The 15,264-nt window shown below is 44.7% G+C and overlaps 1 protein-coding gene across 1 annotated transcript in view; it reads left to right on the forward strand.

Moving 5' to 3' along the window:
* Positions 1 to 15,264, forward strand: part of ALK (ALK receptor tyrosine kinase) — a 1,238,429-nt gene that overhangs the window by 1,085,721 nt on the left and 137,444 nt on the right. Inside the window, exons 10-11 of the mRNA XM_007938814.2 lie at positions 13,367 to 13,461; positions 13,647 to 13,775. Coding sequence (XP_007937005.1) covers positions 13,367 to 13,461; positions 13,647 to 13,775 — 224 coding nt within the window. The remainder of the gene's footprint in view (positions 1 to 13,366; positions 13,462 to 13,646; positions 13,776 to 15,264) is intronic.

Genomic DNA, 15,264 nt, shown 5'->3' on the forward strand with positions numbered 1-15,264 from the left:
CAGAAATGGATTGCCCCATCTTCGTTCCACAGAGTGGCTGGTAGGTTTGAACCACCAACTTCTGGTTAGCAGTCAAATGCCTTAGGCAGTATGGCACCAGAGCTCACTTGCTCTTGCTCTCTCTCTCTCTCTCTCTCTCTATATATATATATGTGTGTGTGTGTGTGTGTGTGTGTGTATTTCTTGCTCATGTGAAATTCATAATCAGTGTGCTAATTGTGGGTGGTTTTTCCATATGGTCATCCAATGACCCAGGCTCCTCCCACCCTGAGGCTCCACTCTCTCTTGAGCCTTGGAGCCTTTTGCATTCAGCCAGCCAGTGGAGAAAGCATGGGGGATCTCGTATTAAAGCATTTTATGGGCTAGGCCCAGTTCATCATTTCTGCTCACTTTCCATTGGCTAGAGCCCAGTCACATGTCCACAACTAACTGCAGGGGATGCTGGAGAATGCGGTCTAAGGTTGTGCCCAGCAGAAGGTTTCGATGAGAAACAAATGAGATATTGGGTTATAAAATAAGCCAAGGAATGTAGCCTGCATCTCTGAACATCAATCAGAACGTCAGTGGAGAATACTGCCTCCTCCTTCAGCTACTCTGAGCATTGATCAATGGAATCAATTCCAGAATCTATTCTAAGGTCTGAATGTTTCATCCCCAAAGTAGTGTGATGTAGCAAAACCTTACTTCCTGGAAGAAGTAATCCCAGAATTTCTCTCTTTAAATTATTCCTATCTCAAAATAAATAAATACACAGGAAAAATATTTTTACAAAGGCTTAAAACTGGCAGGACAATGGTTCACAAACTTAACTGAATACTATCATCACCTGGATAATTAAAAAAAAAAAAAAATCAAGAATCCTGGCCCCTATACACAGAGATTCTGATTCAGTAGATCTCATATTGGGCCCAGGAATCTTTATTTTAAAAAATTCCCCCAGGTGATTTTAATGTGCAGCCAGATTTGAAAATCACTGTCATAAAATGTCAGAGCCAGGTCTCTTATGAACAAGATAGAGAATCAAGAATTGACTGGAAAGTGTACTCGGCCAGCACATTGTCAGCAAACATATATGAAGCTTCCATCACACACAGAAGACAGAAAGTGGAGTATGTCCCAGCTTCTTGCTGGGTCACAGGGCCTGCACTCTAGAGGGAACACAGAGCAGATGTCTGAGTGGGAAACAGCAACATGCACAGCCTTGTTCGGGGTCTGACAGCATGATCATTGTTGAGGTGGCACAGTGACCTCCATGCATCACAGTAGTCAAGGAAGGCTTCATGGTGAAAATGGGCTTATTTTAAGCCAGACCTCAAGGAATACGTTTTTTTTTTTGTTGTTGTTGTTAGTTGCCATTGAATTTTAGGTCTTAGGGAAATTGAAAGGAGACAAGGGCATTCCAGAGAAGTCTATCAAGGTGAGCAGAGGCTGAGGGATAGGGATGTTTTCATGGAGTCAAGAACAAATAGCCAACTATTGTGTGAGGGAATCCTGAGCTTCTCCTGGGGGGAGGCTGAATATGGGTATTGTTGTTGTTGTTGTTGTTATGTGCCGTCAAGTTGGACCCCACTCATAGTGACCCCTCCTTGGGCTTCTGAGGCAGTATCACTATGGAAGTAGATTGCCCCGTCTTCCTTCTGAGGAGTGGATTTAGGCCAAATATTTTGGACATCAGGCTGTGGGTGATAGAGAGCCACTGTGGCAAAAGATGGAGGATGGGGAACCCGAAGCATAGAGATGTCAGAGGTGGTCAGAAGCTCTCAAGAGGGACCAAATATGAAATGATTTGAGCCACAGGGTGAAGCTCAGAAAAGGGGCAGCAAGGAGCTGGAGGAGAAGAAACCCTTTCTTTTGTCACCTTCTGAATGGCACCCTTGGCCCAGGGCAAGCTAGTGTCAGCCCTCTGAAAAGACGGGGAGAGATGTGGTGGAGACTTAGCAATACATTGTGCAACCAGGCGTTGATATATACAAATCAGGCACTCATAACTCTGAAAGGATCTAGTCCTGTTTCTGTCTCAGAAAATATCCCAGATCATTGAAGCAAGGAGTAGCTTAGCAATTCTAAGCCTTAAATCCTATTTCTAACACTGATTTACTGTGACGTTTGGGACAAGTTGTTGGTTTTGATTGCTAAGTTTCCACAATCAAGAGAGCACAGCCATGAGAAAGATCTGGTCCATGAGCCCGGTTTTAGAAAGAGTTGCTCAAAATGGCAATAAATGAACCCCTTTAGAATAACAGGATGTTCAAATCTGTTCAAGATTGTCTTGGTAACAGCCACAGCTCAGTTTACAAGTCAACAGATGCATATGTTTTCCACACCTCTTAGTGCCTCTGAAAGTGTAGCCCTGTGTTCTCAGTCCCTTCTCTCCCCAGACACAAAGTCTGAAGCCCTGGAATTGGGGAGACAATTGGGCTGCTGGCATTTGAAACAAAGCTGAATCCAATTCTACATGTGCTGTCCCAAGGAACCTCATTATCACTCACAGATTCTATCATCACTTCTTTCCAGATGACTCATACATCTTTATTTCCACCTGCATTTCCAGTTCCTTGATTGACATCCCACCCACACCTTCAACATAGCCCACAGGACAGTCATCATCCTCCCCATACCAGCCCCGTCCATGTTCACTTGTGAATGATAACTTCTGTATCATTATCCTAGGCATTCAGTACTCAAAGTGTTCTGGACTTCTCTCTCACTTCTCACTTTCAATGTTTTTCCACGTTGTATAGACTCTACCTCCCTGGAGACAGAACTAAAAGGAACTTAAGAAATCCCTACTCAGTGACTGTCCCTGGATGGTGCAAACCATTAATGTACTTGACTACTAACCAAAAGGCTAGAGGTTTGAGTCCATCCAGAGGTGTCTGGGAAGACAGTTCTCATGATCTACTTCCAAAAAATCAGCCACTAAAAGCCCTGTGGAGCATGGTTCTACTCTGACACAGATGGGTCATCATGAGTCAGAATCAACTCAGTGGTAACTGTAAAAAGTCAGTGAACATCATGAATTACAAGTGTGTTGGTATTCCTCAAGGGAATTCCATGTCTGGTCCATCTCTATACTTCTACCTGTAGGTAGTGACACTCATTGTTGGTGCTCAGATAGTGCTTTCTGGAAGCCATGGTGGCAGCTGGACTATACGAAGAAGAATGTGACATCAGGATTGGAGAATGACTCATTAACAGCCTGCAATATGCATTTGGCCAATCTTTCTTACTGAAAGTGAAGATGACTTGAAACACTTACTGATGAAGATTAAAGACTTCAGTCTGCAGTATGGATTATATCTCAATATAAAGAAAACAAAAAGACCTCACAACTGGACCAATAAGCAGCATCACAATAAATGGAGAAAAGATTGAAGTTGTCAAAGATTTTCTTTTACTTGGATCCACAGTCAATGCCCATGGAAGCAGCAGTCAAGAAATCAGATGTCATATTGCACTGCCCAAATCTACTACAAAAGACCTCTTTGAAGTGTTAAAGAACAAAGATGTCACTTTGAAGACTAAGGTATGCCTAACCCAAGCCATGATATTTTCAATTGCCTCATTATGCATGTGAAAGCTGGACAATGAATAAGGAAGACTGAAGAAGACTTGATGCCTTTGAATTGTGATGTTGGTGAAGAATACTGAAAAAAATCATGACCGCTAGAAGAATGAACAAATCTGTCCAGGAAAAGGTGAAGCCAAAATGCTTCTTAGCAGTGAGAATGGCCAGACTTCATCTCACCTACTTTAGTCATATTGGCAGAAAGGACCAGTCCCTGGAGAAGGAGATCTTGCTTGGTAATGCAGAGGGTCAGCAGAAAAGGGAAGGACCCCCAATGAAATGGATTGACACAGTGGCTGCAATGATGGGCTCAAGCATAGTAAGAATTGTGAGAATGGCACAGGACAGGACAGTGTTTCATCCTTCTGTACATAGGGTTGGTATGAGTCCGAGCCAACTTGACAGCACCTAACAACAACAACAACAGGGTGGCAGAGAGACACAAGGAGAGATATGTTACTTGATATACTCCTGAGGAAAGACAGATATTTAATAGAAATATAAACTAAAACAACAAATTAGATTCTATTCTGCCTCAGAAAGGTTTCCACTGTGAAAATACTCATATTATATAGATTTCGAAAAGGAAGATTGGAGCCCAGAAAGTCCCAATGACTTGCCCAATAAATAGCCTGGTCTTTATTCCATCCTACCTTTTGATACTCTGACCCCACCAGGAAGAGAGGGCTGCTGATTCACCCTCAGGTGGGAGGAAGATACTAGAAACCACTCTCTCTCTGGGTCCTCTCCTCACTCTGGGTGTGCCACCATCTCTGATACATATCAGCTTTCCAAGTCACAAGCCGGCACAGCAGCCAAGGGCAGAGGAGATGGCCAGTGTTGGAAATGTCCATGTGTCCAGAGAAAGGTGGAATGGATACCCTGGTCTCTCTAAGGAGAAGAGTGGGTGAGCTTGCTAGCTCTCGATACCCCTCCTGGCCCCCAAGTATCCCAAGGAGCTTGTGGTACTTCACCAATAGTACAGAGAATGTATGAGACTAAATGAGTCTAAAAACTGAATGGGCAAAGAAGGGGTGGCAGAAAAAGCAGCCTGGGCTGCAGAGGCCTGAGTTCTCATATTGACTACTTTCTCTCTCACTCTCATACTCTCAGGAGATCCTTGCCATTTTTCTGTTCTATTCTTATGCTAAGGATCTCTAGGGGCATAGTGCTTTACTTCCTAGTGATACCACCTCGGAAACCCAAAGAGCTGTGAATCAGATTCCACTCCAATGCAGTGAGTTAGGGTTTTGGGTTTTTTTTTATTGTTTTTTTGTTTTTGTTTTTGTTTTGTTTTTTGTATTCTTATGCTGTACCCGCCAGAGATAATCTGGCCTGAGGACTCACACGTGAATGTAATGGCCAGGGAAGAAGCCCTCTGTTTCTTTCCTTCTTCCTCCAAATCGTGTTTTACTCTCCTTTCAGCTTTGGTAGCATACTGCCTAAGGCACTTGACTGCTAACCAGAAGGCTGGTGGTTCAAACCCACCAGCCACTCCTCCAAAGGAAGGTTGGGCAATCTACTTCCATACTGCCTGGGAAACCCAAGGAGGGATCACTATGAGTTGGGTCTGACTGGATGGCACATAACAACAACAACAGGGCACTTAGCACCCAAGCCATGTGCAAGTGCCCCCTGCTGGGCTAGGGCTTCAGGAAGTGGGAACCTCTTTCACTGTATGCTCATAAGGCCTGAGGCCCAGGAGAGCACAATACAGGTGACTCTTGTTCAAAATTTCATTTACACCACTTTGCTTTTACGAATTACCTGCATTAGCACCTGTTTTTGCTAACTGAAAGAAATCCAGAGGATTTTCTCTTTTAAGAAAAAAGGCAAAAAGCAAAACTAGTGCTCAAGGTTTGTTTTGCAGTGAGCCATTAAAGAGCAGCACACATCCTAAGCAGTGAGAGTAGCATCTCCAAGCTCCTTCTCTAGAAAACTACACCCAGCTTGTCAGCATCAAGCCACCATAGTTTTAAACTGTGTCTGTGAACACTATATATTAGTGTTATTTTAGGTTTCATGTGTTATTTGGTAGGTTATTTTTGGGGTCTGGAAACGCTCAGAAATTTTCCCATATAAATTAATGATAATTGCTTCTTTGCTTTATGTTATTTCGGCTTATGAAAGATTTCATAGGAACACTCTATTTTCAGATAGTGGGGTAAATCTGTATTTGGCATGGGTTCAGAGAATGAAAAGCAAAACTGAACTTGCTGGAAGGGCCCCTCCCTGCCTCACTGTCTGGTGGGACAGCCTCACAGCAGGGCTCTATGATCATGGACAGACCAGGGCTAATGTGAGAACCAAGATTCTTTAGTCCCAGCCCCCAACAGTGAGCACAGAAAGCCAAGACTTGGAAGCCTGGAGCTGAGAATGATCTGTTGGAGGATCTGAGTGATTCTCCATGCTTGCTCTGCCTCACTGAAATTCATTTTCTCCCCTACTTCATCCAGAAGGGCTCCACACAGAGTCCAGATTCATTATGAAAACTCACTACAGTCCTTGGCAGCCCTGAGACCACACTGTACCAGCCCTTCCACAGTGTACCACTGCTACTGGTGGCATTATTCCCAGAGGGGAAATTAAGTCAGGAGGTGGTAAATTACTTCTGGCGGTGGCACTGAGCAAGGAGGGGACATCCCCAACTGCTGAGTCTGGCTCTGAATGTCCAGCTTGTTCCCACCTTACTGGGCAGGAGGCTCCTAGAGTCTGGACACACACACCCAAGCCCAGTCAGGACAGCCCAGGGAGCCTGTGAATCCAAACCTGTCCATCACCCCCTCCTCTTCAACCAGTAACTGGGGTCAATTACACAGATAATAGAATGGATGTGGCAGGGCCTTTTCATCACATACATTATCCTAATAGAAATGCATGCCGAGCCCCGAGCTTTGTGACAGCCCATTTTAGAAGACTTTTGCCAAGCAAATCAACTGCGCAGTGAGAAATTGGAGCGAGCGTTTTTCCTCAGCAGTATCTGCCAGCTCAATCCTCAGCAGCCAGAGCACAGACAAGCCCCAGCTGCAAGAAAGGATGCAGAACACTCCCTCCTTCAGACCCTACTAAATGGAGCCAGAGGAGGCTGAGACGTGGTATCCACCTGGTAAATACATGCCACCTAGTTCAGCCGTTCTTTCTCGCTCTCTCTCCAAAGCATCCTTATCCCTTCAGTCCACATTCAAACACATACCTTTTTGTCAGCTATTTAAAATCATTAAGTGAACTTAATTAGGTTTGTCAATCCCCAAGGCTGGCAGGGTGGCAAATAAAGCATTATATTCACTGTCCATTAACAGTCTGTTGCCTGAATGAGATTGTGCATTTTCTAGCCAAGCGTGAGCAGCATCAGCATTTCCTAGGCAGAGATCTGCCCAATGAGTCCAGAGCCCACCCCCTCAGAACCTGGCCCACCGCTGGGATGGCCATCCCCTCCCAGAGTCCCACTGAGCCAATTTTCAACAGGTCTCTCTGTAAAGCTGAGTAAGGTGGAGGCAGGGGGATGCATTCTTTATGCATGTCAGGCTCCAACCAAGATTTCTGGCCAACTCTTTTAGCAACAAGCTCAAAACCCCACTGGCTGGAAATCAGAGGAAAAGCAAAAATTCATGGATTCAAAAGTATCTTTTTTGGATAAACAGAAAGGTCTGAGCAGGTATAAATATTGAGAGACAGGAAACAAGATGTCCATTGCTAAGAACTGGGAAAGAGAAGAGGCTGTCTGCCATGTTGTTAAAGAACACAGGTTGGTGAGAGCTGGGAGAACCATAGGAGCTGACTCTTTGTGTCTCCTTGATCTTGCTGCCCAAAGAGAGGAAGAGGAATGCTCTTCCAACATGGGGCTCAGTGACCTATCCCCGTGGACAGTGAAAGCTCTGTGGTGGAGACCAGTGGTGTAATTACTATGTTGTTAGAACCACCTCAAAAATATATATATATATATATATATATATATATATATATATATATATATATTTGTTGTTGTTGTGTGCCATCGAGTCGGACCCGACTCATAGCGACCCCTCCTTGGGTTTCCGAGGCAGTATCACTACGGAAGTAGATTGCCCAACCTTCCTTCTGAGGAGCAGCTGGTGGTTCTGAACTGCCAGCCATATATATATGTACACCAAATTCATTGCCATGGAGTTGGATCCAACTCATAGCGACCCCTCCTTGGGTTTCTAAGGCGATATCACTATGCAAGTAAATTGACCAATCTTCCTTCCAAGGAGTGGCTGGTGGGTTTGAACTGCCAGCTTCTGGTTAGCAGTCAAACACCTTAGGCACTATGCCACCAGAGCTCCCTAGAACCACCTAGGTCCCTTCAATTCTGGCAGAAAGGTGATGTGGACCTTGCTTTCCCTCACACACAGAGTAGTCCACCTGGTATGTACTAGAACTTAAGATCTGAGCCCATGGCTTTGACATGTACCTGACCCTGGAGAGTGACTTGGCATCTGAACTTTGGGAGGGTCAACTGAAAAGAATCGTTGGACAAGAAGGACTTTGAGAGCCTTGAGGAAGTCTCACCCATCTCCAGCAGGGAGAATGTGAGACGAGTGAGGAACAACCTTCTCTTCACCTAAGGTTCAGATAAAAACACAAGCAGGTGCCATACAAAGTAGAGAAACCTTAATCTGTTTGGCCATGATGCTTACCTGATTTCTGGTTCACGGTCTGCCCCTACAGATGAGAAACCCCCTTCTTGTCCAACCATCTACTGTCCCCAGATCCGATGTAAGGCCTGAATCACAGACTCTCTGCCTCCCCCCTGCCCTCCTCACACTCCAATTTAGCCCATCTTCATCCTTCTCCTGCAGCCTCTGGAACCTGGAGCATCTCGGGAAGAGTTGGCAGTGTGGTCCCTGGGTGGACAGAGGCAGCATAGCATGTTTACATGCCATCATCTGATTGAGTCTCCCCTGATTGTTATGAGTGTTCCTGACTCGAAATACGTGCAATTCCCAGTGTCAATCAAGCTCTTTTAAACAGCAGCTGCCACCGCCATCGCCTCGCTGAGCACTTTAGAAACTCTTCTATTTAGAAACCATTCCAGCCCCAGCTTGCATCCTCTCATCCATGCTAAGAGGCCCAGTGGCTGCTAGAGAACTTTGTAGCTCTAATCTCACAGTAATAAAGAATGAAGGCAGAGAGAAGTGTGGGAAGAGGAGGGGGAAGGTGCTTATTTGTATTAAAACAAGGGTTTTGCCCTTCTCCCCACAAAGCTCCACAAGCACATTAATGCAATTTGTTTGCTCAGGCACCCCAGGCCTCCTGCAAGGTACACCCACAATGGAGCTCAGCATGAAATTGGCTCCTGGCTTGGCCCTTGGCCTATGGATTGCAGATTAGGAAATGTCACCCTGGATGGAGAATGGGCAAGGTGGGCTACAGGGCTCTTATCCCCTCCTGTGCAGGGCATCAGGTAGTTTTGCCTTCTTGACACCTTTTAGAGCTACTTGGAGAGGGTGGCTACAAAGACTTATGTTGTGCTATGAAGGTGGCAACCTCATAGAGCAACATAATTCTTTGTAGTCTCCCTCTCCAAGTAGCTCTAAATGCATGTCCTCTTGCTAATAGAGCAGTATCTTACTAACCCTTGCAACAGCTTTAGGGCATAGGAGACAGTAGTATAAGGGCTGTCATTTTAGAGATGGGAATCCCAGGCCTGGGCTGTGTCAGGGGTTACACAGGCTCAAGTTGGGAGCTGACCTATAGACTGTGTTCCTTGTGGAAACCACGGTCATGACCTTGCCAAGACTCAGAGAGCAGTCTGATGAAGGCATGGGAGACACACGTGCAGAGCTCTCTAGTTCAAGTGCCTCTAGCCTTGGCTTTTTGCCTCATGTCCCATTTTCTTCATCCTGATTACCGTTCTCACATTAATCATCCTAAAATAGGTTTTTTATTTTGTCAGTGTCCTGTTAGAAATCTTCAATAGCTCCTCATTTTCATTGGCATTATTCTTCAGCCCGGCCTTCAAACACACCCACCATTTTACCTCCTTCCATACCACACATATTTGAGCCAAACGGGCCCTTTCCCTCCTCTGAGATATCCCTCATCCCCATGCTGTCCACAATGCTCCCCTTCCCCAAATCCACATCTTTAAATCCTTTTCTTCCTTCAAAACCAGTTCGAATACCACCTCCTCTGGGAAGTACTCCTGGGTGTCTCCAGCCTGCTCTAATTTTCTCCTTCCTCTGAGCTCTCCGAACACTTTATCTATCCCTTTCATGTGATACTCACCTCCGTCTACCTTTTCCACACTGACTATACTACATTGCTCCATTGACAGTAAGCAACTGAAATGTAGGGTTCTGGTCTGATTTCTCTTAGAATTCCCAACAAGGCCCAGTACACAAATGTTATTATTGTTGTTAGCTGCTGTTGGCCAGCTTCAACTCATGGTGGTGACCTTGTGTATAACAGACTGAAGTGTTGCTTGGTCCTGTGCCATCTTCATGATTGTTGGTATGTTTGAGTCCATTGTTGTGTCTATTATGTCAGTCTGTGTCATTGGAGGTTTCCCTCATTTTTGCTGACCTTCTATTCTGTAAAACATAATGTCCTTTTCTAGGTATTAGTCTTTCTTGATGATGTGTCCAAAGTAAGCAAGACAAAGTTAAACAGTCTCCCTTCTAAGGGACATTCTGGTTTTGTTTCTTCTAAGACTGATTGGTTCATTCCTCTGGCAGTCCATTCAACATTCTTCACCTACACTACAATTCAAATGCATCAATTCTTCTCTCTATATCAACAATACATAATAACCCACTCCCATTGAGTCGATTCTAACTCATAGCAACCCCCATAAGGTTTCTAAGGCTATAAATATTTGTGGAAATAGATTGCTTCATCTTCCTCCCATAGAGCAGCTGGTGGGTTAGAACCACTGACCTTTTGGTTAGAAGCCTGATGCCTTAACCACTACACCACCAGAGCTCTTACAATATACAATAGTGCATATGAAATGAACTCATTCAATAGGTGCTTCCAAAAACCAAAAAACCAAACCCACTGCCACGGAGTTGGATCAGACTCATAGGAACCCCTCCTTGGATTTCTGAGGCAATATCACTATAGAAGTAGATTGCCCAACCTTCCTTCCAAGGAGTGGCTGGTGGGTTTGAACCACTAGCCTTCTGGTTAGCAGTCACATGCCTTAGCCACTATGCCACCAAAGCTCCCAGTAGGAGCTTATCAAGGTCAAAATAAGGATATTTCTCAGAGGCATAGGCCCAGGTCCTGAGGGTTGGCTGGAAAAGATGGGTGGATTCTCATGCCCCCATTACCCTCAGTTGCACTCATTCACCTTGCCCAAATGCCCCAGAATAGGATTTGGGGATTCTCCACTCCACTCCACCCCTCCTTCCACATCCAACCAATCCCCAGCCCTGTTTCCTGGCCTATCCTGGCCAATGTAGGCATGTAGACTTTGTCGTAGGGAGTATGGCCTGAGAAGGCACCAGTGGGATGGCCACAGGTAAAACATAATCTGGCATTTCTTTAGAATTAAACCAATCTGAGTTGTCTCCTTTTGACTTTAAGACAAAAAGGACAGTTTGTGGATGAGTAGATTTCACAAGATCGATAAGGTCACAGATTTACTGAATAGTCCAGTTAGGAATAAACAATCACAAACATGCTGTTTAGATTAAAAGTTTATTTCAATTTCAAGTCCTTCTTCCACAGGAGCCAGTAATTGTTTTCTGGCCAAGAATAGCCGAGCCAGTGTCTATACCCTTTACATCTTGATCAAAGGCTGTGTGCTCATGGCCCCTGCTGCACTTACTTGTTGACTAAACTTTTGTTGCCCTCCACGCAAATCCTGTGAGTGAGTGTTCTTTCCTTGTGTGTTTCTTTCCTCTGTGCCTTTCCTCCCTCTTGTTATCATTTTGTTTCCTGCAGTTCCTGGGTCTTCTCTGCCCTGCTTTCTCCCCACTGCCAGCCTCTCCTACTTTCACCAGTGCTCTGTTATTTGGGTTTCCCCTCTCCCTCTACTTCAACAGCTTTATCAAGGCATAATTCATATACCATAAAATTTATCTGCTTTAAATGTACATTTCAGTGTACATTTCAGTGGCTTATAGCACATTCATATAACTGTGCAAACAGCACTACAACCCAGTTTAGAACACTTCCATCACTCCAAAAAGAGCCCTTGTGCCAGTCCCTAGCAACCACTGACCAGCTTTCTTTCTGTGTAGGTTTTCCTATTTTGGACATTTCGTATAAATGGAATCATGTACTGTGAGGTCATTGGCATCTGGCTTCTTCAACTTGGTGTACCATTTCTGAGCCTATTCATGTCACAGAACATACCCATGATCCATTCCTTTGTATTGCTGAGTAGCATTCCCTTGTCTGGTCATATCACATCTTGCTCCTTCAGTCACCAGTTGATGATCATGAGTTCTGTCTCAGTTATCTAATGGTGCTATAACAGAAATACCACAAGTGGATGGCTTTAAAGAATGGAAATTTGTTTTCTCACAATTCAGGAGGGTAGAAGTCTGAATTCAGGGCATCAGCTGTAGGAGAAAGCTGTCTCTCTCTCAGTTTTGGGGGAAGTCTTGTCTCTTGTCTCTTCCGGCTTCTGTAGCCCAGGTGTTTGTTCTTCAGTTCCTTGGTGATCTTCACGTGACAGCTGTCTTTCCCCAGTTGTGCTCACTCTCTAACCTCCCATTTTATAACTGAGAAGTGATTAAGATTAGGACACACCCTATACTGATAAGGCCTCATTAGCATAAGAAAACCTTATTTCAAAATGGAGTTACATCTACAGCTACAGGAGTTAGGATTCCACATATTTCAGGGGGCATTATTAAATCCATAACAGCTTCCTACTCTTGAGTAGTTCTTTAGTATCTATACCAGAGAATGGACACATGTGTGCCTGGTGTTCTACAGGTTATTCTGCATTGGCTTTCTGAAGGGTGGGAAAGGTTTGAAGGGTCTCAGAAAACTTCCCTTGATAGCAGGAAAGGGCTTGTTGGCAGCCTTTCAAAAGGATGATTTTCCAGGAAGCAAACCAACCAAAGGTATTTTCTGGTTTTGTCACTTTAAAACTTTCCCTGGCCACCAACCAAACACCTGATCCTCCAAGGCTATGAAAGATATGGAAATAAACAATTTGTCAATGGATTTGCTGTTAGCATTTTATGACCCACTCTGTGTCATTTGCAAATATCCTCCAGGGTAATATTCAACATCATTCAATATTTAGGAACCAGTTGGGCACTGCACCAACTACCCAGAGCAGATCCTGGACAAGACGCAGGCAACTTGAGATCCCTGTGTGCATGGGGTACCCCTTTGGCTGATGGATAATGGGGAAGTCCAGTGGGCATAGGGAAGGAGCCAGCCTGCCTGAAGCAACAAGCAGGGGACACTAGAGAACACAAAACCATTTCAACATTTTAATAACAACTTCAGCCCCAGCAGTGAGTACTAGCTAAATATCAAGACTACTCATTTCCACCCACCCTGAAAACCCAGAAAGTGGAAAAAGTCTCCTATTATCAGGGTGTGCTGGCCCCAGGCTCCAAACTCCACACTGGATTGAAGGGCCAGGTGGAGGCCATTAACATTTGAAATGATGCTTCAGAAAGGAAGTGCTCTGTATTGGAGAAATAGGGGGAAATGTTCACTGCTCTCCTTCTGCTCTGAGATCAGGTAAGACTGCTAACAACTAAGGTTATAAGCAGGGTGATCTGTAATCTTTTACTGGATGCAGAATCCTAAAATCTGAATACCCAGGTTTTTCCTCACACACACTCCTCTCGACACATGCAGGTTCTGGCTGCAGATTGTTGCGTGGTGGGGAAAAGGATCCAGAGCCACCGTGGCGTTTGACAATATCTCCATCAGCCTTGACTGCTACCTCACCAGTGAGTTCACCCTGTCCTTTTGTCCCCTGACACTTCTGTTCCTCAATCCAGACTATTTGTGGCCTCATATTCCCTCTATAACCTAAGGTGGATTATCCCTCCCTCCCTCTCTGGTGCTAAGAGTAATCTTTCTCCCTTAAACTGAGCCCCACCTAACTCAGACCATGGGGTATTCTCTATTCCAGTCAGTGGGGAAGACAAGATGCCACAGAATGCAGCACCCACATCAAGAAATCTGTTTGAGAGAAACCTAAACAAGGAGCTGAAACCCTGGGAAAATGCACCAAGAGAGACTCCCATCTTTGACCCTACAGGTAAGGGTTCAACTCACATGTTGGAGCAAAATAACTTCCTATTCCAATAGGCACAAGAGAGACATGTGCTGAAAGCATGGTGGGGAACAGTGTTTAAGGAATATAACAGCAACATTTAGAAGGAACATCACCTATACTCTAGCTATGGGGTTCCAAGAGCAACTATTTGGTTGTCTTATTGCCTAGGCAACAGGAGCCTCTGGAAGCTGTACAAATGAGCAATTCTCCCTCTTGCCTAGGGAACAGCCAGACCCCAACACCAAGGGGAAAATCAAGCTGGTATGTATAGATAGATAGATAGATAGATAGATAGATAGATAGATAGATAGATATAGTTGTTGTTGTTATGCGCCATCAAGTCGGACTTGACTCATAGTGACCCCTCCTTGGGTTTCTGAGGCAGTATCACTACGGAAGTAGATTGCCCCATCTTCCTTCCGAGGAGTGGCTGGTGGGTTTGAACCACCAGCCTTCTGCCTTCTGGTTAGCAGTCAAATGCCTTAGGCACTATGCTACCAGAGCTTTTATATACAAACACACACACACACACACACACATATGTATATGTATATATACATATGTGTGTGTGTGTGTTTGTATATAAAAGCTCTGGTAGCATAGTGCCTAAGGCATATAGGGAGCTCTGGTAGCATAGTGGCTAAAGCACTTGACTGCTAACCAGAAGGCTGGCGGTTCAAACCCACCAGCCACTCCTCGGAAGGAAGGTTGGGCAATCCTACTTCCGTAGTGATACTGCCTCGGAAACCCAAGGAGGGGTCGCTATGAGTCGGGGCCGACTCGACAGCACATAACAACAACAACAACATATATATATATATATATATATATATACTGTCCTTTTCAGTTCCTTGAAAATCAGTCCCCATTTACTGAACAAAAGGAGACTTTCTTGTCAGATTTCTTCTCCTTATAAAATTGGTTAGGCCAAAGGTCAAAGTTTTCTGTGGCATAAAGGCCGGCTACCCTTTCATGGTTAAAGCCTCAAAAGCCCAGAGCTTGGCTACTCTCCAAACTATCAACTCAGCATACTCTAGGCTGAAAGACTTCTCCTAGGGACTCTTGCTGCTTCCAACACTCTTTGGCCTCTGGCCCTAAATCATGGCTGCGACTTCACAGCCATTCTTTGTATCAGAAGGAAGTTACTCTTAGCATCAGTCTCCAAACCTGGTACAATGTTCCTCATGGTTATTAGATCAGGGACTCTAAACACCTAGCCCCAGAGGAATGCATTTAGTCCACCTAAGCCCCAATCCAACAAGGCAACAAGGCAGAATATATATATATATATATATATACACACCAAACACATTGCCATGAAGTCAATTCCAACTCATAGTAACCCCCATTGGGTTTCCAAGGCTGTAAATCTTAATGGAAGTAGATCACCTCATCTTCCTCCCACAGAGCAGCTGGGGGGTTTGTATTTTCAATTGCCTCATATGCATGTGAGAGCTGAACAATGAATATG

Source organism: Orycteropus afer, unplaced genomic scaffold, assembly GCF_000298275.1.
Source record: "Orycteropus afer afer isolate SDZICR_OR568_19922 unplaced genomic scaffold, OryAfe1.0 scaffold00054, whole genome shotgun sequence".
Taxonomy (NCBI): Eukaryota; Metazoa; Chordata; class Mammalia; order Tubulidentata; family Orycteropodidae; genus Orycteropus; species Orycteropus afer.